The sequence below is a fragment of the Plecotus auritus genome (assembly GCF_963455305.1).
Source record: "Plecotus auritus genome assembly, chromosome: X".
Taxonomy (NCBI): domain Eukaryota; kingdom Metazoa; phylum Chordata; class Mammalia; order Chiroptera; family Vespertilionidae; genus Plecotus; species Plecotus auritus.
Genome location: NC_137784.1, coordinates 32,306,876 through 32,333,923, shown reverse-complemented (window position 1 = coordinate 32,333,923; position 27,048 = coordinate 32,306,876). Strand labels below are relative to the sequence as shown.

At 40.8% G+C, this 27,048-nt stretch overlaps 1 protein-coding gene across 5 annotated transcripts in view; it reads right to left on the bottom strand.

Moving 5' to 3' along the window:
- The window catches only part of CHM (CHM Rab escort protein), a 259,883-nt gene that overhangs the window by 41,072 nt on the left and 191,763 nt on the right, over window positions 1–27,048 (bottom strand). For 3 of the 5 annotated variants that reach the window (XM_080652894.1, XM_080652896.1, XM_080652895.1), the window contains 3 exons: window positions 12,478–12,582; window positions 12,009–12,072; window positions 3,814–3,910 (listed from right to left, as the gene is read on the bottom strand). In XM_080652894.1, the coding sequence (XP_080509020.1) occupies window positions 3,814–3,910; window positions 12,009–12,072; window positions 12,478–12,582 (266 nt within the window). The remainder of the gene's footprint in view (window positions 1–3,813; window positions 3,911–12,008; window positions 12,073–12,477; window positions 12,583–27,048) is intronic. The other 2 variants (XR_013959779.1, XR_013959780.1) reach the window with 1 other exon arrangement.

Sequence of the window (27,048 nt, the reverse complement as noted above, 5' to 3'; positions counted from 1 at the left end):
CATGAAAAGAAACCATCAACAAAATGAAAAGGGAGCCCACTCTATGGGAGAACATATTTGACAATGATGCATCTGATAAAGGTTTAATTTAGCCCAAAACATATAAGGAACTCATACAACTTAACAAAAAGGAAGACAATCCAATTAAAAAATTGGCAAAGGACTTAAATAGACACTTCTCCAAAGCAGACATATAGATGGCCAAGAGACATATGAAAAAAATGCTCAAAGTCACTGCATTAGAGAGATGCAAATTAAAATAACAATGAGGTATCACCTCACACCTGTCAGAATGGCTACTATTAAGAAATCAACAAATGACAAGTGCTGGCGAGGATGTAGAGAAAAGTGAACCCTAGTGCATTGCTGGTGGGAATGAAGACTGGTGCAGCCATGATGGAAAACAGTGATCTTACTTCTAGGAATATATCCTAAGAAACCAGAAACACCAATAAAAAGAATATATGCACCCCTATGTTCATAGCAGTGCAATTTACAATAGCTAAGATCTGGAAACAGCCCAACTGTACATCAGCAGATGAGTGGATATAAAAGCTGTGGTACATTTATACTGTGGAATACTATGCAGCTGTAAAAAAAGAAGGATCTCTTATCCTTTGAGACAGCACAGAGGGTCCTGGAGAGTATTATGCTAAGTGAAATAAGCCAGTCAGAGAAAGACAAGTATGGCATGATATCACTGATATGTGGAATCTAATCAACAAAATAAACTGATGAACAAAATACTAGTAGATATAGAGACACAGAAGCATGGAATAGATTATAGATTATTGAATCTCAGAGGGAAGGCGTGGGTGGGTGGGAAGAGATCAACCAAATAACTTGTATGCATATATGAATAATCCATGGACATAGACAATAGGGTGGTGAAGGCCTGGGGCAAGCGATGGGCAGGCTAGAAGGGGTCAAGGGGGGAAGGGTGCATATATAATACTTTCAACAATAAAGACTTAGTTAAAAAATAAGTAAATATTACACATCTACAACTATAGTCTACATATTTAAAGCCAAGAGTCATCACTCATAAACAGTGTTCGGCGAATGATTAGCATATGATTATACTGCATCTGGTGGTAACTGGTTCTGTTGTTGTTTGGCATGACTTTCTGCAGCAGTTTTAACATGTGTCAGCTGATGTCCCAGGTGTGCTAAGCAACGTCCCAGCTGTGTGCATTTATTAACTTCTGGTGACTGGTTAATGCATGCATTTACTATTACCTATTCAGTATAAATTTAAAACCACAGTAATACATATAGATAACTTTTCTATGAAATTAAACTTTTCATACATACTTCATTTTAATTACCCAAACGTGTCTACACAAGTAAAAACAGGTAAACTAATTTGTTACATTTTTAACATGCATTCAGGAAATCTACTTAATTATATAATGGACTTTTGGCTTTAATGGACACCCCCTTGTCCAAATTAGTCCATTATATCCAGGTTTTACTGTACTGTATAATTCTTTTTATATTACATTCTGAAAGTGAAAAATTATTGATAGTAAACATATTAGTGGTTACCTGGGATTAGGTAGTGGGTCTAGGTAGGTAGGATGGCTGTGGCTAAAAAATGATATCACTAGGGATCCTTATTGTCATGGTCACAAGAATCTACACATGTGATAAAATGACATACACACATTATACCAATGTCAAATTCCTGGTTTTACTATCTATAATAATAAAAGCGTAATATGCTAATTAGACCAGACAGCCAAAAGACCTTCCGGACGTCCTTCCAGACGACTTTCCGGAAGAAGCCAGGACTGCGAGGGCCAAGGGCAGCACGGCGGTTGTGAGGGCTGAACCCCTGGTATGAATTTCGTGCATTGGGCCTCTAGTTTTAATATAATTTGGTTTTACATCTCTAATTATATTAATTGTACTTTTTTAAAAATTATTTTCCAAATTGTCAATATGTATTATTAGACTGGGGCTACAAAAGTATTTCACATAGGAAAATAATTTATAAAAATATATTTACAAAAATAATCACAAGTATAAAATAAATGTAATTTAGAAAACCAAGGATGAAGTTTTATTTTATAACTAAGACACTAACACAGATAAAAGGACATGAAAAACATTAAAATAATAGAGGAAAATAATGATAACTGTCATGGTAAAGATTTGCATATATCACAAATCACTGTAAAAGGAAAAATAACCTTTTCTGAGCAACTTTTCAAGTGGAAATTTGGAATTACAGCAATATTGGACAAGTTTTCTTCACTCCCTATTGGCATCAAGCTCCCACTTATGTTTTACCACAGTTTTGCCATCTTTTAGTAAATAGTAGCACTATACTTGAAAACAGAGTCAAGTTTTCCTTGACTATGCCAAACCAGATTAGTCTTCTGCTTCTCATAATTCTTATAAGAAGTTTGAGTAAAACTTAATATAAATTTATAGAATTAAAAATAATTCTAGCCAATGATATTGCTATGTTTCCCTCCTATGAATCTCTAGAGTCCACTGTTTGTTGGTACCTCTCCTGTGGTACTTTCATATTCTGCCTTTTAGAGCTACTTTTGTGTTTGTCTTATCTGTCCCATTAGATTGTGAGTCCTCTAAGGTCAGGGCCCAGTTCACATTCATCTTTACTTATCCTGAAATGTACATTTCACTCAGTTAATAATGTCTTGTTCCATTAGGTGTGCAATAAGAATATGAACACTTCAAATAAGGCATGTCAACCTCTGCTTCTTCATAATCTTTACAAGTACACAGTTTAGGTCTAGGCACGGTGACGTCTAAGGTATACTTGTTAAATTCTACTTATTGAAGCATCTTTAAGAAATATGTTGCAGAAGGCATAACAATATCTGAGAGTGCTGAAGAAATAAATCTTGATACATATAGGAAAAAGAACAGATAAAGTAGTCTCTAACTTTAGTATCATTAAACAGAAATAAATTGAGAATTTATATACATGGTAGAAGTTCAATAATGGGATTATATATCACTAGGGATCCTTATTGTCATGGTCACAAGAATCTACATATGTGATAAAACGGCATACACACATTATACCAATATAATGGTGGCTCAGTGGTTGAGTGTCAACCTATGAACCAGGAGGCATGGTTCAATTCCCGGTCAGGGCATATGCCTGGGTTGAGGGCTCAATCCCTAGTGTGGGGAGTGCAGGAGGCAGCTGATTAATGTTTATCTCTCGTTATTGATGTTTCTTCTCTCTCTCCCTCTCTGAAATCAATCAAAATATATTAAAAAAAAGAATTACAAGAAAAGCAAACAAGAAAACTAGCAGCAAAGAAAATAATTTTAAAATGTTTTTTATTGATTGAAGAGAGAGGGAGAGAAAGACAGAAACATCAATGAGTGAGAAACATCCATTGATTGCCTCCTGCATGCCTGCTATTGGGAATCAAGCCAGCAACCTGGGCATGTGCCCTGACTGGCAACCTTCTGGTGCATGGGACAATGTCAACCAAGTGAGCCACACCAGCTAGGCAGAAAATAAATTTTTTGAAAGTATGTTTCCAATAAGCTTAAGAAAAATTACAAAAAAAAAAATTGGAAAGTCACAGAACTTCTTTCACTGAGGAACTTAACAATAGTGCCTGTGAAGATTTAGCCACAGAAATTTTTAAAAGCAAGGGGTAGGTATAAAATGACTTATTGTATGAATACACACTGTATGAACAAGACTGTGAATAAAAAAAACACTCTATAAACACAACGCTGGCAACTTTAACAATAACTGCCCTCTTTTACTTTCTAAACAAACACAAAAGAGAAATAACTAGACTCTACTATGCTTACATGTGCCTTTCATGCATGTCATTGTTGAAGAACATAATTCAATGACCCGGACAGCAGAAGTTCCTGGTTCCTCTGCTGGCACTGTCAAAATGGAAATCTAAAAAGCAGAAATAAAATATCAGACATAGCTGTTAGATCTCATTTTCATTTCTTCTATCATTAGAGTATAGTTAACATCAAAACTGAATGTCTTTTTCAACCGCTCGCTGATGTTTGAAAAAATTTAGCTTGTAAGGGTTTTAGAAAAGAATTTGATATCTGTAACACACATATGTGTCCTAAATCCGATTTCCGCATTATTGTATATCATCTATAGTGCATTCATATAATTAATAGATAATGAATATTTCAAATATCCTTAATATTTATTAAATCCTTCACTTATTTTCAAAGGATACAATTATGACATATTACTTCTGAATTATTTGCACTTCAGTGTTTGAAATCAGATCGTATTAAATCTATTTTTTCCATTTTGATTATTCATAATGACTAAAAATAGCAGTTACGGAATACTAAAATATTTTTAAATGTTTAAAATTCCAAAGATATTAAAACAAAGTATATGGCAACACATATACCAAAGTATGCGCAAACATATACCAAAATGTTTCAAAATGAATGACTTCAAATTAATTTAAGGTCTTCATTAGTAAAAGTAGAAACTTAGAATTAAAAGTGAAATAGAAAATTATTATTAAATAACTAGAGGCCTGATGCACTAAGTTCATGGGGGGCGGGCAGGGGGAGGGAATGTCCCTCAGCCCAGCCTGCACCTTCTTGCAATCTGGGACCCCTCAGGTAGGGTCCCTAGGCCTGGCTGGCAATCAGGGCCTATCCGGGCTTTCCTTCCCCCGGCTGCCAGCAGCTGGCCTCGCCCCTGCCACTGCCACTGCTTGCCATCTGTGCAGCGCTGTCCCCTGTCATCCACCACTGGTCGCCTCCCTCTGTGGGCGACAGGCTTGGGGTGCGATTGCTTGGCTGGCCTGGGCCTCCCTCTGCGGGGCAATTGTTGGCCGGCCCTGCACAGCTGCCACAGCGTCACTGGCCGGTGGCCTGGGCCTCCCTCTGTGGGGCAATCGATCGCAGGGCTCCCAGATCGACTGCCCCACAGAGGGAGGCCCCACCCACCCGCTGCAGTGCCGCCAGCCTGGTAGCCTGGGCCTCCCTCAGAAGGGAGATGGATCGTGGAGCCCCCCCATTGATCACCCCGCCTTGGCTGGCCTGGCGCCAGTGCATGTCATAGTGTGGTGGTCTGGAAGGTCGTTCTGCTGTTCAGTCGATTTGCATATTACACTTGTATTATTATAGATTATTATAGACTACTAGGGGGCCGGTGCACAAAATTCATGCACTGGGGGGTGGTCCCCCTCAGCCCAGCCTGCCCCCTCTCACATACTGGGAGCCTTCAGGAGATGTCCTACTGACGGCTTTTGTGGGAGGCGACTGGGCTGGTCAGGGGAAGGCACCAGCCCCATCACCCCACTGCTGCAGCCACTGCCAGTCACCACAGCCACCAAGGTGTTTTCATCAACACGGACACCAGTCCCTTCACCATGAAAAAATAACAACTTTCTTTAGGCATTTTCAAGATGTGTCTTTCATAGGATATGACATTATTTTTTTTTATCCTCACCTGAGGATATGTTTCCATTGATTTTTAGAGAATGTAGAAGAGAAAGGGAAAGACAGAAAGAAACATCAAAGTGAGAGGAACACTTTGATTGGTTGCTTCCTGCATGAGCCCTGACCTCGGCCCCAGTCAGGGAGGAGCCGGCAACCTAGGTTCATGCCCTTGATCAGAACTGAACCCAGAAACTGCTGTCAGCAGGCCGAGGCTCTATCCATTGAGCCAAACCCGCTAGGGCAGGATATGACATTTCTTAGCCCTCCAGCAGCAGACCTTCGTTTTTTTCTCCAGGAGTGAGGTGGAAAAACCTTAGATCACCTTTTTGGATTCTTATTATCCAAGTTACTAAGAATATTACCAGTGGCATTCAGGGAGCTTAGCCAATGAGTGGTCAGAAAAGGTGTTTCCTCTGTAGTTCACACCGATCACCAGCTTGGCCCCTGCCCAGGCCTAAAGCCTCTGGCCGAGGCTTTAGGCCTGGGCAGGGGCCCCTCTGTGGCTCCGATGGTCGGCTCGGCCCTGCCCAGGGGCCCCCTGACTCAGGCCCTTCCCAGGCTGCTCAGGGCCCACACGGGGCCTACCTCGGAGTGACCTGGGTGCTGAGGATGTTCCTGGGACTCAGGCTGCTGGGCGCCTACGTATGCACATTAACCACCATCTTTGTTGGGTTAATTTGCATACTCACTCTGATTGGCTGTGGGTGTAGCGGAGGTATGGTCAATTTACATGTTTGTCTATTATTATGTAAGATAGGCCCGGTGCATGAAAATTTGTGCACTGGGGGGCAGGGGTCCCTCAGCCCTGCCTGTGCCCTCTCACAGTGTGGGAGTCCTCAGGGGATGTCCTACTGCAGGAGGCGACCGGGCCAGCGTATCAGGGGACGGCACCACCCCCATCAACCTGCTGCTATGCTGTAGCCGCCAGGCCAAACAGGGGACAGTGCCATCCCCCCATCACCCCTCCACCACCACTGGTTGCTGCCCACCCCCCCCCATTGCTGTTCTCTCCCTCTGCCCACTGGCACGTGCCTTGGCTGGCCTGGCCCCACCTGCTCGCCGGGCCTGCCCTCCACTGACTGGTCATTCTGCCGTTTGGTCGATTTGCATATTATGCTTTTATAATATAGGATGTTTACTGATATACAGTATGCTGTCCTAGGCACTACTGATATGCTATATGGCTTTATATTTAAAAGACTTTAAATGACCATCAGGTCAATGTTTCTCTATAGAACCAAAGTTTCAATATTAAATCTCAATCTAATCTTTACTCTGATGAAACTATACCCTCTCATTTGGGAAATACTTGCCAAAAGGTAAAGCCCTATCTGGACTTTTACCTGTGACTATCATGCTTAGATTTTTTATGGTAATATCAGGTTGATGGCCACCAGAGGAAATGCCTACAACAAGTTCCCAAAACAGAAATTATTTCAATAACCATGACTATCCTACTATTTGTATGTGCATTTTTGGGCTTACAGTGTCTCAAAAACTATGTTCTCCATACTCCTAACTCCCTTTGCTGCTGTCCATGATAGAAAATGTACTTCAGGATTAAAGAGAGAGGATCCACTAAAATATATAATGTTATGTTATAATTATCAAATGATTATGACTAAAAACATGAGTATAACCGGAACGGTCTCTTAAGGACTACAAAAACATAGAAGTACTTCATTTCTTATTATTATTCTTTTTATTAATCCTCACCTGAGGATAGTTTTTTCTATTGATTTTTAGAGAAAGTGGAAATGAGGGCAGGAGGAAGGGAGAGAAAGAGAAACATTGATGTGAGAGACACACGTCAATCATTTGTTTCTCACATGCACCCTGACCTGGGCCGGGGATTGAACCTGCAACTCAAATACATGCTCTTGACCAAAAATTGAACCCGAGACCATTTGGTGCGCAGGCAGGTGCTCTAACCACTGAGATCACCAGCCAGGGCTTAAAGTACTTCTTTTGTCTCTTATAACTATCATGTATACTTTTTAAAAATTGAGATATAATCAGTGATCTCCAATTACAGAATTTTCCATATCCTGAACTCTCAGGAGCCTCGATATTTACAAGGAGGACAGAGCCCACAAAGGAAGTGGAGAGGGAATAGACAGAGTTATGAGGAGAAATAGGAGAGCACAGTGTCATGGAAGCCAAAGGAGTATAGTTTCAAGAGAAAAGAAATAATCAACATTGCCAATCAAATGTATCAAAAAGTACCTAGTGACAAAAACCAAAAAATGCCCTGTGGCCCTGACTATTATGAAGCAATTGAAGAACTTACCAAGATAAATTATGCTAGAAATATGAGGGTATAAGCCATGTTAGTCCACAAGTGAATGAGAGGTAAGGAGCTAGAGGCAGCAAGTACAAATAATATCTTGAAAATTCTGATAAGAGAAGGGGAGATTGGATACCAGCTAGAGATGGGGACACAGTCAAGGGAATATTTTATTATTTATTTTTGGGATAGAAAATGCTACTACATATATACAGGTTGAGAGGAGAATGCCAGTAGTTGGGAGAGGCTGGAGATACAGGAGAGAAAGCAGGCATGAAGGGTGCTATGTGTGTGTCATTGGCACTTGTGAAAAAGTATAGCCTTGGACAAGGGTAGGAGCACTTTTAATCTCTGTCCTGGTATACATAACTTGTAGATGGTGAAACAGGATGTCAAGTGCCATTGTGTTTAGTAGGTGGCCTCACTTTTCTGTGAAGTGGGGAGGATGTGTTGAGAAGTTTAAGGGAAAGAAGGGTGGGTAAAATAGTGAGGACCTGAATTAGCCACTGAGGGGAAAGGGAGAGGGAGCTGTCTCAAGCCAGTGGAAGAACTAACTGATGGTAGGTACTAAGGTCAAGCTGAATGAGATTGTTGCCCCTGACACTGTGGCAGTGCCAGTCTGTCTGATTGTGTGGTTTAATCAAGAAGCCCGAAGTGATCCAGATGCAGATTATCCAAGTGATGGGATTTTCCTCTGTGCGTGCAGTAGAACATGATTACATGGGATTTGAAGGTGTTGACGGAAGGGCAGTTCAGATCTACCATGGGATCTAGACCATGGAAAAAGAAGAGGGCAGAGGAAGCTAGTAATCTGGGGGAAAACAGAGGAGAATAGGAATTGCCAGTCTCTTAATAGGTCATTGACCAGGCTAAGTGGCAGGTAAGAGAACGAAAGCTGGAACGATAGTAGATTAATACCATTGTAAACCCATGACCTCCAGACTCAACTGGGCCATTAATACTGCCCAGCCATCTGGCCATGAAATAGGTCATTTTCTAACTCCCTACAGTGATTATCTGACATTTTTTCTTGAGCTTTGATCCATTCCCATTCTCACACCCCCATTCTCTGGAGATTACCTCACTTTGTAATTTAAAGAGTAAATGTAATGCATCAGATGGGAACTCCCAAATGATCCTGCATTCACCCTCTTGTCTCACATCCCATCGAACAGCAGCACTTTTACCTGTTCTCTGAATCCCATCCTCCCTGGCCTTTTACCTGGACCTTGCTGCATCAATAATCCTTCTTTTGTCCTGGGTATCTTCAACCCCACTCTCTCCACTGGCTCAAAATCATCAGCTGAAATATATACTAATCCTATATAATAAAAGTATAATATGCAAATTGACCAAAAGGTGGAACGCCTGGTCGGCAGGGGGCAGGGCTGTTGAGCAGGCAGTGCCAGGCTAGTCAAGGCGCATGCCAGTGGGCAGAGGGAGGAGATGGCAATGGGGGGGGAGGGGTGGCGGCGACCAGCGGCGGCAGAGGGGCAATGGGTGGGGGGTGGGCCTGCCCAGTCGCCTCCCGCAGAAGGAGGCCGGTGGCAGCAGCTGTAGGGTGACAGGGGCAGCGCTGTCCTGATTGGCCTGCCTGGTTCCCTCCAGTAGGATATCCCCTGAGGGCTCCCAGACTGTGAGAGGGCAAAGGCCAGGCTGAGGGACCCCCAGAGTGCACGAATTTTCATGCACTGGGCCTCTAGTCTTTTAAATATAAGAGAAGCCTTCTTCACTTCCACATCCCTCTTCAGGAACCACTTTCTCTCTCTTGCTCTTCACAGCTTAGCTTCTTCAGTATTGTCTCTATTTGCTCTCTTCACTTTTCTGCCTCACTGTTATTCTTCAACCCACTCACAAAGCTCAAGGTTTACTGGGAGATACAGATGAGTCAACTGGTAATTACAGGACAGTGTGATGAGTGCTACAATAGCTGTTGTAACATTCCTACTCACACATGTCACAATAAACTAGTTACTCTTTATTTGTCTATATCTGTATCTCTATCCTCCAGATGGCAAGCTATGAGGGCAGAGGTGCTATCATGGTTAGCACTGTTTCCTCAGAACCCAGCACACTGGCTGGCATGTAAAAAGCACCTACTATTTGCTAAATGATTAAATGAAAGAACTGAGGTTCATGCAATAACAAACATATTTGTTTCATATAATAGAAAGCATCCAACTTAAGGAATTGTAGGAACCTATTTTTATTAGTGAACATATAGAACTAGAGGCCCAGTGCGTGAAATTCATGCACGGGGTTGTGTGTGTGTGTGTGTGTGTGTGTGTGTGTGTGTGTGTGTGTCCCTCAGCCCAGCCTGCACCCTCTCCAATCTGGGACCCCTCAAGGCCTGTCCAACTGCCCGTTTAGGCCCGATCCCAGTGGGATTGGGCTTAAATGGGCAGTCGGACATCCCTCTCACAATCCAGGACTGCTTGCTCCCAACTGCTTGCCTGCCTGCCTGACTGATTGCCCCAACCACTTTGCTGCCAGCCTGATAGATGCCTAACTGCTCCCCTGCCAGCCCAATTGCCAATAACTGCCCTCCCCTGCTGGTCTGGTTGCCCCTAACTGTCCTCCCCTGCAGGCATGGTCACCTGCAACTGCCCACCCCTGCTGGCCCGGTCATTGCCAACTGCCCTCCCTTGCCAGCATGGTCGCCCCCAACTGCCCTGGTCACCCCTAACTGCCCTCCCCGGCCAGCATGGTCGCCCCCAACTGCCCTCCACTGCAGGCCCATTCACCCCTAACTTCCCTCCCTTGCCAGCCTGGTCGCCCCTAACTGTCCTCCCCTTCCAGCCTGGTCACCCCCAACTGCCCTCCCCTACAGGCCTGGTTTCCCCCACTGCCCTCCCTTGCAGGGCTGGTCCCATCTGCCCTCCCCTGCAGGTCTGGGTCCCCCCAAATGTCTTCCCCTGCAGGCCTCATCGCCCCCAACTGCCCTCCTCTGCTGGCCCAGTCATCTCTAACTGCCCTCCCCTGTAGGCCTGGTCTCTCCCAACTGCCCTTCCCTGCTGGCCATCTTGTGGTGGCCATCTTGTGTCCACATGGGGGAAGCCATCTTGTGTGTTGGAGTGACGGTCAATTTGCATATTACCTCTTTATTATATAGGATAGAGGCCTGGTGCATGAGTGGGGGCCGGCTGGTTTGCCCTGAAGGGTGTCCCGGATCAGGGTGGGTGTTCCCTTGGGGCGTGGGGCGGCCTGGGTGAGGGGCCTGTGGTGGTTTGCAGGCCGGCCATGCCCCCATGGGGTAAGGGTTCCCGCTGGGAGGGCATGGCCAGCCTGGGTGAGGGGCTGATGGCTGTTTGCAGGCTGGCCACGCCACCCAGCAACCCAAGCTCCCAGCCCCTCCTTTTTTTCTTTTTTCTTTTTTTTCAGCACCTCCTTGAGCGGAGGCCAGGGCTGACTGGAAGCAAGTATCTGGGATTTATTTATCTTCTATAATTGAAACTTTGTAGCCTTGAGCAGAGGCCAGGGCCAGCCAGGGCAGGGGGAAGCTTGGCTTCCTCCATCGCCAGGGGAACCCAAGCCTCCTGCTCACTCTAGCTCCGTGGACGCTGCCATATTTGTTGTGTTAATTTGCATACTCGCTCTGATTGGCTGGTGGGCGTAGCGGAGGTACGGTCAATTTGCATGCTTCTCTTTTATTAGATAGGATAGGTCTGACAGTCATACTTACTGAGTAAGCTGATTTTATCAGTCACTGTACAATATGGTCAGGAGAAGGGAACATGCCTCTGGAACTTAGGTGAACAGACTGAGGGAAAACCACAGGTATATAGAGACATTCCAAAAGAATTGGAGGTGAGAAGGCTGAAGAGGATACTGAAATGAACAATGACAATAAGGAAGTACCAGAAATGTAAATGTGTGTTGATACTCATTCACACCAGGGCCTACTGGTGGGCTTACCACCAGTACTGTAGCATTAGTTATCATGAAGTCTTTTCCTCCAAGATTTTAAAATGTGTTCTCTGGGGATTATCTTTTTCTTCTCATAACTATGTATTTTCAGTTCCAAAGAAATAGTTGTTGGAACACTAGGATTTAGTCCAATTTTCCTAGCATAAATCTGTTATATAAACCACAATTATTTGTTCTGTTAGAAGGAAATCTTTAAGAAACCAAGATTATTACATAATTTCCATTATATATTTTAAAATGTCTTAAATTAGCACATATGGCTTACTACATTTTATTTCACCAATATTAATTTATACATATTACCATGTAGATTAAATTAGCAACATGTTATTAAAAAGTACAGGACTAAAATTACCTGTTGATCTGAATCTGCTTGTAGTACAGATCTATCTGTAATTAGGACTGCCCTGGAAATTTGCCTATAATGCACAAAACAGTTATTCAGTGATTCAGATTCCATGGATAAGTTTCATTTACAGTTATATAACCACCAGAAGGCATATTTCAAAGATTTAAGTCACGATAAAAATGTCACCTCCCCAAACCGAGTCAAGTTCTGCTTTAATCTTTTCTTGGCTCATGAAAGGAAGGATATGTGACCTGCAGACAAACCCCAGCTGATGCAAAGGAGTCAAGATCAGGCTAAGTTCCCCCAAACCAGACCCTATAAGAGAACAATGGTAACATACTCAATACTATCTTTTGTTTGGTATGTATCTGCATCTTACTTGAACAATGGTTATACAGAAGTTTCAATGTAATCACAAAGCCAAACTTTTCTATGTTTCACCTTCCCTTGGACAGTGGGTGATGTGGTTCCTTACCTGTATTGCACGTGCGAGCATGTGTTCTCAGAAAAGTAACTGTCCTCCACAAGGAAATGCTTAGAGATTATTCTCTGACCAAACTGATCTATGATTGCTTTGCATCTACAAAGAAGACAAGCATAGCAAAAATGTTCTCATTGATGATTAAATAATTGAGCAAATAAACATAATCAACTACCAATTTTGAATCTAAAACCAATTTCTTAGATTTTAAAATTGCCTATAATTGCACATTTTTTATAAAAACACGAACATTACATACAGAATATATATTTTTATTGCTATCTGGAGTGTTTTACTAGTAAACTATAAAATAAATGTGAGATAAAACTCAAATATTTATTTTGAATGGCGTTAGTAAGAAAGACAAAGTTAGGAAAAGTATATAGTATGAGTTTTTCTAATGTTTAGGAACATAGAAGCTTTTTCCTTAATTTAGAAAACAGGCTCTTTTTGTTCTTAACAGACTTAAGGAAAGGGGAAGATAAAAGTTGATTAAATATCTTGGTATATCATTCACAGCCTATAAAAGCCACTAAAGACTTTCTATTTTTCTGTTACGTGTTGCTTTCTCTTTTGTTCAAGAATAGCTCTCTGGTCACATGTGTGATAATATGTTAGACACCCCCCCCAAAGGCCTAGAGCTTCTTTTAATATCTGTTTCCACTTTACTTCAAAGGATGATTATAGAAAGATTTCTTTCAAGTGCAGTTTCCAAATAAGGAAAACAATTATGCATGGACATTATCAGGTCTCTGTCATCTGATATGTGTTGGGACAATGAATCATACAGAACCCTCCATTGACCTTCTTTCAATGTGTCTAGATAAAAGGATGAAAATTAGAATCCATCTCCTTGCAGTGCCACAAGTTATAAATGTACTTTATAGGGCTCATTATCCAAACTAATGGACTAAGGGCAACATCCTTGAAATGGACTTACCAGCACTGACAAAGCCAGAATGCAATATTTCAGAAACTATATGCAAATGTCTGCATGTTTGCTGTATCTTTTTATTATGGAAATATCACAATTTACTTTTGTTACAGCTTCTCCTTTTGGGACCAGAATTATTTTATTAGAAATACACTTATATGTATGTCCTAATAAAATGCAACCAAATAATTTCAAATTTATACCACATTTTAACTAAATACAGTATAAACTAAAATATGCTGTATCACTCTAAAATGAAGCCAAATAAGAGATATTTACCAGGCATAAAGGCATTATAAAAGGACAAACATCCAAAACCAACAGTGAGATGAATTTAAGGTGTATTTCCTAAAGGCATATGAATCTGGTATTCTTGAATAAATGGTGTGCCACTGTTGGGATAGACTATCATATCTCATGATGTTAGATATACATAATAGGTATTTTAATCAATTAACCACATATTAATACATGCTATATTACATTAGTATTTTTTATTTTCGTCATCTCACATCTACTTCCTTTCTCTTCCCAACTTACGTTCCGATGTATCTCTCCTCATGTCATTGAACTAGAGCTCTTGCCTTATAAAATACTCAACCAAATAGATATAAGGTATTTATACCTCAATACTGTATTTTGTAAAATAATTAGTTAAAAAGTAAAACACTCAGACTCCTGTTTTAAACCATTCATACACATTTTTTTAAAAAAATTATGGCTTTAGCCATTTTATTTTATTTTTTAATATATTTTTATTGATTTCAGAGAGGAAGGGAGAGGGAGAGATAGAAACATCAATGATGAGAGAGAATCATTGATTGGCTGCCTCCTGCATGCCCCCTATTGGGGATCAAGCCCACAACCAGGGCATGTGCCCTTGACTGGAATCGAACCCGGGACCCTTCAGTCTGCAGGCTGACACTCTATCCACTGGGCCAAACTGGCTAGGGCCATTCATACACAATTTAAAACACAAGGTACTTTAAGCAATGGGGAAGAGAAATCTGCTGATCAATTATTAAACATTGATCTCTATTTGTGCTGACAGCACTGACAAGATTTTTCCTTACCTTAAATTCAGAGATTATATAGTGTCAAGAGGGAATAATCTGGGCAGAAAGGAGGAGGCAGGGAGGCGGGGAACCTGATTGGCTCTGATCACCGGCCAGGCCTAGGGACCCTATTGGTGCATGAATTTCGTGCACTGGGCCTCTAGTATAGATATATTATTTGTCAAAAGTTAGCTAATGAGCACTTAGATTTGGGCACTTGCACTGCATGTAAATTTTTCATCAAAAACAAAAAGCTGTAAATAAATATTAAACTCTAGTTAATGATCTGCATGCTGAAGTGTTTAGGGCAGCCTTGGGCAAACTACGGCCCATGGGCTGGATCCGGCTGTTCTATCCGGTTCTCTTGCTCTCCCCTCCGCTCCTTTACTTTGAATTTATATAAGTTCACACAAACACTCCATCCATGCTTTTGTTCCGGCCCTCCGGTCCAGTTTAAGAACCCATTGTGGCCCTCGAGTCAAAAAGTTTGCCCACCCCTGGTTTGGGGGGAACTGTACTTATATCTGGATTTTACTGTGAAATGCTTAAAAAAGGTAAAATGATGGACAGTGGGATAAACTTTTAAGTAGATATATGATTAAGTATATTAAAATGTTAATTGTGGAATCTAGGTGGTGGATATAGAAGTGTTCACCCTGAAATTCTTTCAACTGTGGCATAGATTTGAAAAATTTCATCATAAAATATTGGACTAACATTGGCAGGGAGGGGTGTTAACATAAATCGTGGACTCTAGTCTAAGTGTTTGCAAAAAGCGCCCATTTAAATAAACCACACAATTAAACCTGGCCACAAGCTACTGAGAACTCTTTGTTTTGTAGGAATCCAAACTCTAGTAGGACTGCTTCAATGGTAGCTATACCTTTAGTGACAGGTAGACATTGGTTTCACAAGTTATGGTATTTGGAGAAACAACTGGGGACCACTCAAAATGGAAGTATGGGGACATGGGGATTAGGGAGTTCAACAATGCAAGGGCAATATACCAACAAATGTTCCTATGTATGCTGAGGCTTCTGGATGAAACAGTGATTCTCAGAGGAGGAGGAGAAGGAAGCAAATCAGAATCACACCTGGGGGACTTTTTCAAATTATAAGTACCCCTGGAGATTCTGATAAGCTCCCAAATCCCAGGGAAGAATCACCATCAAGTGTGGCACTGCTACTATTGTATCTCTATGCTGTGCTAGGTGGAGAAAAGTCAAGAGCTATTGCTACAGAAAGAATCATATTGATTTCTGCAGTAATTGAGGTTACAGTCACATATGCTTCCTCAGTCTGGTAGATGGTAATAACACAACTCACCTGATAGCCTCCTGGCTCTAGGCCTGAACAATTCAAAGCAAGACACATTTCAGTAAGTGATAAGATTTGTTTCCCTCTCAGACACTTGACTTACTGTCATATATTTGGTTTAATTGGGAGAACAATGAAGAAAGGAATATTGACTTGGGACCTAGATGTAGAGTTTGTACTATAAGATTAATATAACAAATTAGATGACATTCGGGTAATGAAAAACAGCCAAATGAAACAGTGCTGCCAGAGACATTAAAATACCCTCCCGCCAATCCCTTTCACATGAACCTGAGGAAGCCATTAAAGATTAACAACATTTTGGATTTAGTTGAGGTTCTTCCTGAGCCTCATAAATAGTAAATTGAGGTGGAGCATAATAGGAGTTCCTAAATACAGGGACACAATGACAAAGCTGACCATAAGAATCACTGAAGCCAGGCAAAACATTTCTAGAGCTGAGCTTTCTAAATCACAATACTTACTCAATTCTTAGTGCAATGACACAAGGTTATAAATATCAAAATGACGATAAGGAAGAAAATACTCAGCAAGACAAAAACTCTTTATCTGGAATTTGGCCCAGAGGAGAAAAAATAACATTAAAACAGGCATCACTATGATCTTCAGAATTAATATCCCAACTAATTGTATGGTAAGGAGTGCAGAAATCACATACGAAGTAATTTTTAAAAACATTAATTAAGGAAATCAGAAGATTCCCAATCACTGAAGTAAACAAAATAATTCTCCCTACTCACTATGTCCTTCCACGATTTCTCAAACACATTAGTTCACATGCCACCTCTTCAATGACACCATTCCAAAACACTTATCATTCATTTCTTTGGGGTAAAAATCCATTCCAATAGTTTCAAACACCATTAACCTATTCTGACCAACCCAAAGCTCTGTATCCATATTTTAAAACATTTATTATCCATTTCTTTCTGGAGAGATTCCAAATGCTTTTTAAAACCTAGCATGTCCCAAACTGAATTCATCATGGCCCCTCATCTGCTTACCCTCTTGAAATTCCCTATCTTAGATAATGGCATGACCAGCACTTAACAGTTTCCCTAGCTCAGAATCTCTGTTTCTACATCTAATCTGCTATTCAATTTTCATTCTACCTTATAAAGATTTCTCGAAACTCACCTTTTCTCTCCATTTCCACTGAGACTGCCTTAAACTCTTGTTTAGTCTAGTAAGACAATGGACTACTAGCAAGTTGGTAGCTCATTGGCTCGATATAAATGTATGGCAAAACAACCATGTGCCAACCACTGTTCAAAGGGGTGAGAATTAAAAAAATATCTTGTCCTAAAGGAACTCCAAATATAATGAAAATTCAGACACAGGCAATTATAAGAAAACTAGAGGCCTGGTGCACGAAATTTGTGCACGGGGGAGAGGGAGTGTCCCTCAGCCCAGCCTGCACCCTCTCCAATCTGGGACCCCCCGAGGGATATCCGACTGCCCGTTTAGGCCCGATCCCACTGCCCTCCCCTGCAGGCCTGGTCACCCCCAACTGCTCTCCCCTGCAGGCCTGGGTCCCTCCCAACTGCTTTTCCCTGCAGGCCTGGTCGCCCCCAACTTCCTTTCTCTGCTGGCTTGGTCACCCCTAACTGCCCTCCTCTGCAGGCTTGGTCCCTCCCAACTGCCCTCCCCTGCTGGCCTGATCGCCCATAACTGGCCTCCCTTGCAGGCCTGGTCCCTCTCAACTGCCCTCCCTTGCTGGCCATCTTGTGGTGGCCATCTTGTGTCCATATGGGGGCAGGATCTTTGACCACATGGGGGCAGCCATCTTGTGTGTTGGAGTGATGGTCAATCTGCATATTACTCTTTTATTAGATAGGATAGAGGCCTGGTGCATGGGTGGGGGCCAGCTGGTTTGCCCTGAAGGGTGTCCCGGATCAGGGTGGGGGTTCCCTTGGGGCTTGGGGCAGCCTGGGAGAGGGGCCTGTGGTGGTTTGCAGGCTGGCCACGCCCCCTGGCGACCCAAGCGGAGGCCCTGGTATCTGGGGTTTATTTATCTTCTACAATTGAAACTTTGTAGCCTTAAGCGGAGGCCTGCGCTGGCCAGGGCTGCAGAAGCTTGGCTTCCTCCATCGCCCGGGGGCAACCCTAGCCTCCTGCTCTTTCCAGCTCTGTGGCTGCCACCATTTCTGTTTGGATTTATGTATCTTCTATTATTGAAACTTTGTAGCCTTGAGTGGAGGCCTAGGTCAGCAAGGGCAGGCGGAAAGCTTGGCTTCCTCCATTGCTGGGGAAACCCAAGCCTCCCTCCTGCTCTCTGTGGCCGTATCCATCTTGGTTGAGTTTATTTGCATATTTGCTCCTGATGGGCTGGTGGGCGTGGCTGGTGGGTGTGGCTTCTGGGTGTAGCAGAGTGATGGTTAATTTGCATATTACTCTTTTATTAGATAGGATGCCCAAGTCCAGTGATAAGAGATGAGGATGCAGGGGAGTACCCAACTGAAGGTAGCTATTTTTGAAGTATGAAAAACAGTTAAGCAAGCAAATAAGGAGAACACTGCAGGTAGAAAGGCAGTATGTGCTGGGGTACAGCGGCAAGAAAGAGAAGTACAGGAAACCACAAGCATTTCATTATTGATTGACAATAAAATGGAAGTGATGCTGGAGGGAGAAGAGAGATGAGCTTAGAGAGGCAGGCAAAGACCAGTTCCCTAAGCTTCATGTGTCATGTAAAATGGTCTTAAACTTTATTTTGAAGTGCTGTAAAGACACTGAAACTTTTTACACAGGGAGGGACAGAGTCAGATCTGCATATTGAAAAGATCTCATTGTGTAATCCTATCTAATAAAAGAGTAATATGCAAATTGACTGTCACTCCAACACACAAGATGGCCGCCCCCATGTGGACACAAAATGGCCGGCAGGGGAGGGCAGCTGTGGGCGATCAGGCCAGCAGGGGAGGGCAGTTGGGGGGGAACAGGCCTGCAAGGGAGGGCAGTTGGGGGCAATCAGGTCTGCAGGGGAGGGCAGTTGGGGGGGATCCAGGCCAGCACGGGAGGACAGTTAGGGATGACCAGGCCAGCAGGGGAGGGCAGTTGCGAGGGACCAGGCCTGCAGGGGAGGGCAGCTGGGGGCGATCAGGCTTGCAGGGGAGCTGTTAGGAGGTGATCAGGCTGGCAGGCAGAAGCAGTTAGGGGCAATAAGGCAGGCAGGCAGGCGTGTGGTTGGGAGCCAGCAGTCCTGGATTGGAGAGGGTGAAGGTTGGGCTGAGGAACACCCCCCCCCCGTGCATGAATTTTGTGCACCGGGCCTCTAGTTATCTCCATAATTTGTTTGTTCTTTAATGACCCCCGATAGACTCTAAAGTCCATGAGAACAAAGACCATGACTGTCTTGTTCTCCGCTGTGTCCCCAGTGCCTGGCACACATAAAATAACTAATAATTGCTGCATGGATGGCTAAATGGGTAGATAGATAATGATAGAAGTATTCCATTTATGTGAACAGTGTAGAGGCAGAAATAAATATACAGAATCTCTCATTTAGGAGGTAAAGAACCTCTTTCTATCAGTGTTTCTTTCAAATCACTGCCAGAATTACTAACTTACTAGTAAAAGTAGCAAATCTAATTTTGTCATTTATCCACTTAAAACTACCACTAATTACAGTCCAAACTCCTTAGTATAACATAGGAGGATCTTCACTATCCAATTACATTAATAATTGCTACTAGCTATATGTATTAAGTTCTTACTATCTTTAATAAAGGTTTCTGCTATCTTTATCTGTTCATTTAAAATTAAAAATAAGTCAGTGAGGTTGGTACTGTCATGTCTAACTTTACAGATTAAGAAACTAGAGCAGAGAGAGATTAAACAACTTGTTAAAGTTCACTCAGGTAGTAAGTACAGAAGCCAGGATACTGATCAATGTCTACCTGATTTTAGAGCTTGCACTCTTTACTGTGATCTTTTTTGTACACAAGAGCAAGGCCCATGCTTTATTCATCTCTTTATCGCTACAACAACTAGCATAGGGGTTGGTGAAGGTTAAATTATTTATAATATTATCACTATGATTTTGCAAATGAGACATGCTAAAATCAGAAATTCACTGACTTTCCGACAATGAGAAATGGTATTAAGAATCAATCACCTCATGCTTGGTCTAATTTACTATTCACTACTAATTTACAAGTATAGAGGAAAGGTATAGTCATTCCTGACATCAAAAAAAGATATCTCCAGGAAATAGTCATAGGAGGAAATCAAGTAATTGAGACAGCTGAAGTACACAAGGAACACTAGCTGAAGTAATTAGATTCAGGCTATTGATTACAGATATATCTGGTCCAAGGTTATCCACACCTTACCCTAATATCAAATACTGTTTTGCTAAATGACCAAATCAAGAGTTTTACATGGTCAGCACAGCTGCAAAGGAAAAGAAAGCTGCTCAATAAGAACATTCAGTGTTTCAAAAAACAGTTAACAGAGGGGTTCAGTATTAGAATTTAGTGAGAGGGTATAGACAAGAACTACTGATACCTATGTCTGATACCTCTGAAAATTAAGAAAGCAGAGCCAATGCATAATATAGCAAAGTGTGCACAGTCAATATAGATCTCAGGAAAACCAAATTAAACAAAAATGAAAAATAAGTTTTAGCTGAAAATAAGTATTCATTTGGTTACATATTCCATATTTCTTCTCTCAAAGTTTATACAATACTTTGATGTATAATCACCAAATTAAACTCAATGCTATTATCATTTATGTTTCCATTTGCTTTCCTCAATGGAAGGTAAAAGAGAAGCACAAAAATGGTATCAGTTTTTACCATTCATTCACTCATTCATTCATTCACTCATTCATTTCACACATAGTTAGTGAGTATAGTGGGTGATAGGAACCTGCTCTGGTTCTGGAGATATAGTTGTGAGATCCTCCCTTTTCTTACAGGAGACTTAAAAATAATCATACAAGGGGACCTTACTCAGGGGCTGACAGAGGGTACTGATCTAGTCCATGGGAGTAGGAAATAAACTTAGAACTTAGACCTGAGGCATGAGTAGCTCTTAACTACACCAAAGGGGAGAGATGTCAAGTGCTCCACATAGAAAAATAGGGAAAGAAAGACAATCTAAGACCATAAGGAGATAAATATAAATCTTTGCAGATTCCTTGACTAATAATCTAATTACACCTAAAATAAGCAATCATTTGAGGCAACCTGATTCCTTGAAAAGAAATATATGCTACATATGCCCAAATGTTTTCAAGGTTTTTCCCCTCAATAAATTATCCCTCATTTTACATTAAGTCCTTACAAAGTACCTCTTATTACTAGTAGTTCTCTCAAATATTTGATTTGTAATAACAAAGTAGTGTTTGTGAAAGATACATTAGCCTGAGTTAACTTCAATCAGTGCTAGCTTTAGATAAATTTGGTAATTATTAGTGATGGTATGAATTTACATTTTTCAAGTATTGATTGTCTCTCAAATAAAACTTATGAAGATCACTTAAACAATTCAGTATTGTAGATATCATGAACATTATGAATGCAGGTAAAATTTTTTTAAAAATATATTTTATTGATATTTTACAGAGAGAAAGAGAGAGGGATAGAGAGTTAGAAACATCGATGAGAGAGAGACATCGATCAGCTGCCTCCTGCACGCCCCCTACTGGGGATGTGCCCGCAACCCAGGTACATGCCCTTGACCGGAATCGAACCTGGGACCCTTGAGTCCGCAGGCCGACGCTCTATCCACTGAGCCAAACCGGTTTCGGCCTGCAGGTAAAATTTTTAAAACTGATCTACTATTAAAGAAATAAATGTCATGGCTTGGAATAAATTTTTCAATAAGAAAATCATATCCAGAATCCAAAATGTCTGTATCTTAAACAACCAATATGAATAAGAAAAATATATTCATTAGAAAACTGGAGTTCCAATAAAATGATTTAATAAATAGAATAAGTAGACATTTTGTTATTTCATTTACACCCATAAAAGTAGACACATACAAGTTGTTAATTTTTAAAAAATTTCTCATTGGGACTGAATATTACCCAATATGTAAGTAAGGCCTACATTTGGGCATATAAAACACTTTAAGATAATGTATTTCTAAATGTTGAGGAAAAACTAAGTACTTTAGGTACTTTCAGTTAACTCAATGAAAGCATTGTCATATCTGGGAGGAGACTTGGGGAGTCCACCTAACTCATCTTACAGATAAAATACTGGCCCAGAGTGACTTGTCCACTGTCATTCATGACAGTAATAAATTTTCAGGTCTTCTCTCATTCAAGGGCTACCTGACCATACATGCCTTAAGAGCTGCTAGACAGTTGTTATGTTCGAGGTCTTTCTATGAAGTTATAAAAGAAATGTTAAATCACTAGCAGTCTGCTATTTAAAATTCAGACTTAATGCCAGTAGATCTGGAAGGTTCACCTTGATGTAGGCTTAGAATGAATTAAGACCCAGAGACCCCAATCCATCATGAAACACAGTACCATAGGCTTGGCTTGATCCCGAACTCTATACTTTACAGATCAGTGTTTCTCAGTGTCATCTAAAGAGCACCTACATTAGATTAACTTGGCCTGTACTTAAAACTGCAAATGCCCTGATGTACTCTAAGCACGTTATCCAATTTCACTCCCCAAGGGTGAGGTTCAAAAATCCACATGGTGTTTTTTACAAGTTTATCTGGTGATCCTAAAGCACATTAAAATTTGAAAACTACCCAACTTTGGTTTTTAAACCCTCAGCTCTCATTTATTTGTTGCAACTGAAATCTGTAGCAGAGCACAAATTAGAGTTATAATGTTCACAGCTTATAATAAAAACAAAGTAAAAATTGAGGTGAGGTAAATGTAGCCTTTGTTCAACAAATGCTATTACTGTACTAACCTATCCATTTTTTTTTTAAGACACAAGATTCATTTAAATTCATGTCACTAAGAGTAACATGTGGGACTGGAATGGTGCCCAAAAAAATGTACAAGGATCTAAGTAAATAAACACTAAACAAGCAATTCATTATCTGCCTTTCCGTCGTTGGGCACATACTCATGCTTCAAAATGAAAACATAAGGAAAAATGACCTCTAAAAGCTATAAAGACAACTATTCCTTCATGAATCTCCACAGAGCTCTTCGTGAGCCAATATATAAATATCCTAGGCCTTCAGGGACATATTTTTTCATGTTTAATTTATGTAGTACCTTTCTGTTAATGTGCTAAAAGTATTTTAAAACCCTTTAGATCATGTGTCTATTTTATGTTACACTGGAGAATTATTTTTCTAAAGCAAATTCACTATCTAAAATTTACATGTTCTAGAGTTGACTTTTTTCTCCACCATATCTTAAAATACTAGTTATTGTACTCTAGCTAGTCTATATGAAGATAAACATTTTATGCTCTTTAGACTACAGACAATTATTGTAACATGAAAAAAAAACAGTTTAAAACTTAAGATGTTTGTTCAAGATATTAAGGTATTTTCTGGATGAACAATTACTTTTTTTCTGTTTATAAAATTTATTGGTGTAACATTGGTTAATAAGATGATATAGGTTTAAGTGTACAATTCAATCATAAGTGACTTCATATTGCATTGTGTGCCCACGGCCTAAAGTCAAATCATCTTCTGTCACCATATATTTGACATCATTTACCCTTTACTATCCCTTACCCCCATTCCCTCTGGTAGTCACCATGCTGTTGTCTGTGTCCATGAGTTTTTGTTTGTTTTTCATGTTTGTTTATTTGTTAGTTTCAGTTTTATATCCCACATATCAGTGAAATCATGTGGTTCTTAAATTTTTCTGACAGACCTATTTCACTTAGCATTATATTCTCAAGGTCCATCCATATTGTCACAAATGACAGAATTTCATCTTTTCTTATGACTGAGTAGTATTCCATTATATACATGTACCACATCTTCTTTATCCTATCATCTATTGAAGGCCAATATTTTATGAATATTGGAAGCAAGAACTTTTGTTGTTTCCATGCCATGGCTACCATGAATAATGCTGCAATGAACATAGGGATGCATATGTCTTTGCAAATAAATGTTTTCAAGTAGATATGCAGAAGGGGGGTTGCTGGGTCATATGATAAATCTATTATTAATTTCTGAGGAGCCACCAGACTGTTTTCCATAGTGGCTGTACCAGTTTACATTCCCACCAACAATGAATGAGGGTTCTTTTTCCTATACAACCTCTCCAACACTTATTACTTGTCTTGTTGATAATAGCCATTCTAACACATGTGAGGCAGTATCTCATTGTAGTTTTGATATGCATTTTTCTAATAGCTAGTGAAGTTGAACATCTTTTCATATAACTGTTGGTAATTTGGATGCCTTCTTGGGAGAGGTTTCTGTTCAGGTTCTCTGCCCATTTTGAATTGGATCATTTATTTGGTGCTGAGTTGTATGAGGGTCTTTTTATATTTTGGACTAGAGGCCCAGTGCATGAAATTCGTGCATGGGGGAGGGGGTGTCCCCTCAGCCCAACCTGCACCCTCTCCAATCCAGGACCCCTTGGGGGATGTCCGACTGCCAGTTTAGGCCCAATCCCCAGGATCAGGCCTAAACCGGCAGTCGGACATCCCTCTCACAATCCAGGACCACTGGCTCCTAACTGTTCACCTGCCTGCCTGCCTGATCGCACCTAACTGCCCCCCCGCAGGAGTAGTTGCCCCCAACTGCCCCCCCACCCCGTCGGCCTGGTCGCCCCACATAGCCTGCTGCTCAGTCGTTTGGTCGCCCCTCACCAACCCCCCAGCCAGGCTGCTCACCCCACACAGCCTGCTGCTCGGTTGTTTGGTCGCCCCTCAATAATCCCCCTGCCGGCCTGGTCGCCCCCCTCAGCCTGCTGAACGGTCATTTGGTTGCCCCTCACTAACCCCCCTGCTGACCTGATCGCCCCACGCAGCCTGCTGCTCAGTTGTTTGGTCACCCCTTACTAACCCCCCTGCCGGCCTGGTTGCCCCAAACAGCCTGTTCGGTCGTCTGTTCGGTTGTTTCAGATGCAATGGTCGCTTAGCCTTTTATATATATAGATATAGATATTAACCCTTTGACAAAATGATTGTTTGCAAATATCTTCTCCCATTTGACCAGTTGCCTTTTTGTTTTGTCTGTTTCTTTTGTTGTGCAGAAGATTTTTAGATTGATATAGTCCATTCACTTATTTTTGCCTTTATTTCCCTTGCCTTTAGGTCATATTGATAAAATATTCTCTAAGATCAAGGTCCATAAGTTAAGTACCTATATTTTCTTCTATATAACTTATGTTTCAGATTTATATTTAGGTGTTTGATCCATTTTGAGTTAATTTTTGTATATGGGAACAAACAACAGTCTAGTTTCATTCTTTTGCATATGTCTTTCCAATTTTCCCAGCACTATTTATTGAAGAGGCTTTCTTTTCTCCATTATATGGTTTTGGCACCTTTGTAGAACATTACTTGCCCATATACAAGTGGATTTATTTTGGGGCTCTCATTTTTGTTCCATTGGTCTGTGTGTCTGTTTTTCTTCCAATACCATGCTGTTTAGATTATTGTCACTTAGTTGTATAATTTGAAGTCAGAGAGTGTGATATATCTGCCTTTCTTCTGTTTTCTCAGGATTGCTTTGGCTATTTTGGGTCTTTTGTGGTTCCATACAAATCTAATAATATTTTGTATTATGTCATTAAAAAATGTCATAGGAATTTTGATGTGGATTGCATTAAGTATATATATTGCTTTGGGTAATACAGACAGTTTAACTATGTTGATTCTTTCAATCCATGAACATGGAATATGTTTCCATTTCATTGTGTCTTTTTCAGTCTCTTTTAATAATCCTTTGTAGTTTTCAGTATACAAGTCCATCACATCCTTTGTTGGGATTACAAAAGCAATTGTAATTTTTTCTTTTTCTGAAATTTCATTAGTATACTAGTATAGGAATGCATTGAATTTTTGTACATTGATTTTGTATCCTGAAATTTACTGTATTTGTTCATTGTTTCTAATAGTTTTTTAGTGGGGTCTTTAGAGTTTTCTATGTAAAGATTCATAAAATATTGGCCTTAAATGACACATTAGACCAAATGGACATAATTGACATTTACAGAGCCTTTCATCCAGAACATCAGATTATACACTTTTCTTCAGTGCACATGGAACATTCTTAAGCATAGACCATATGTTAGATCACAAAACAAGCCTCAACCAATTTATGAAAATTAAAATCACACCAAGTGTATTCTCTGACTACAATGCTTTGAAATTAGAAATCAACTGCAAAAAGTAAAAAAACAAACAAACAAACAAACAAAAAACAAAAAAAAACCCCACAAATATATGGAGATAAATAGATACTACTAGAAAAATGACTAAATTTAATAGTTTGTTTATAATTGTGTACTTTACAACTACATGTTCTTTTTCCAGCTATCTTGTTGCCTTCTAGCTGACCTTAAAGAATAGAAATAGAAATAGGGTCAAAAAGAAAAGATGAAATCAAAACATATATGGAGACCAGTAAGAATGAGAACGTGACATATCAAAACTTTTGGGATGCAGCAAAAGCAGTAATAAGAGGGAGATTTATATCATTACAGTCCTATCTCAAGAAACAAGAGGGCACTATAGGTATATGTGGAACTTGCCTCCTTCCACAACCACATCAAAATTACAAATAAATGACAAAACAACCACCATTAACTACCATCTGAAATTTGGCTGAATGGAAGTGCTAAAACTAAAGAATTAAAGAAGTAGCACACCAAGACTAGTAGAAGGGGCAGAGATAGGTAACAGGCTGGTCCCATACCCACATGTGGCAAATAAAAATCAGGAGGGATATCTGAGGAACAGGGTTCTAGCCCCACAGCCCAGGGCTCCAGTGCCAAGAAGAGAAGTGCCCATAACTTCTGACTGTAAAGCCCTAGCTGGTTTGGCTCAGTGGATAGAGTGTCAGCCTGTGGACTGAGGGGTCCCAGGTTCGATTCCAGTCAAGGGCACATGCCAGGGTTGCAGGCTTGATCCCCAGTAGGGGGTGTGCAGGAGGCAGCTGATCAATGACTCTCACTCATCATTGATGTTTCTATCTCTCCCTTCCTCTCTGAAATCTATAAGAATATATATATTTTTTTAAATTAAAAAAATTATTAAAACAACAACAACAACAAAAATGCAGCAGTGATTGAGGCTGAGTGAGATGGAGGCTGCTGGAGTCTTAGGCAGTACCT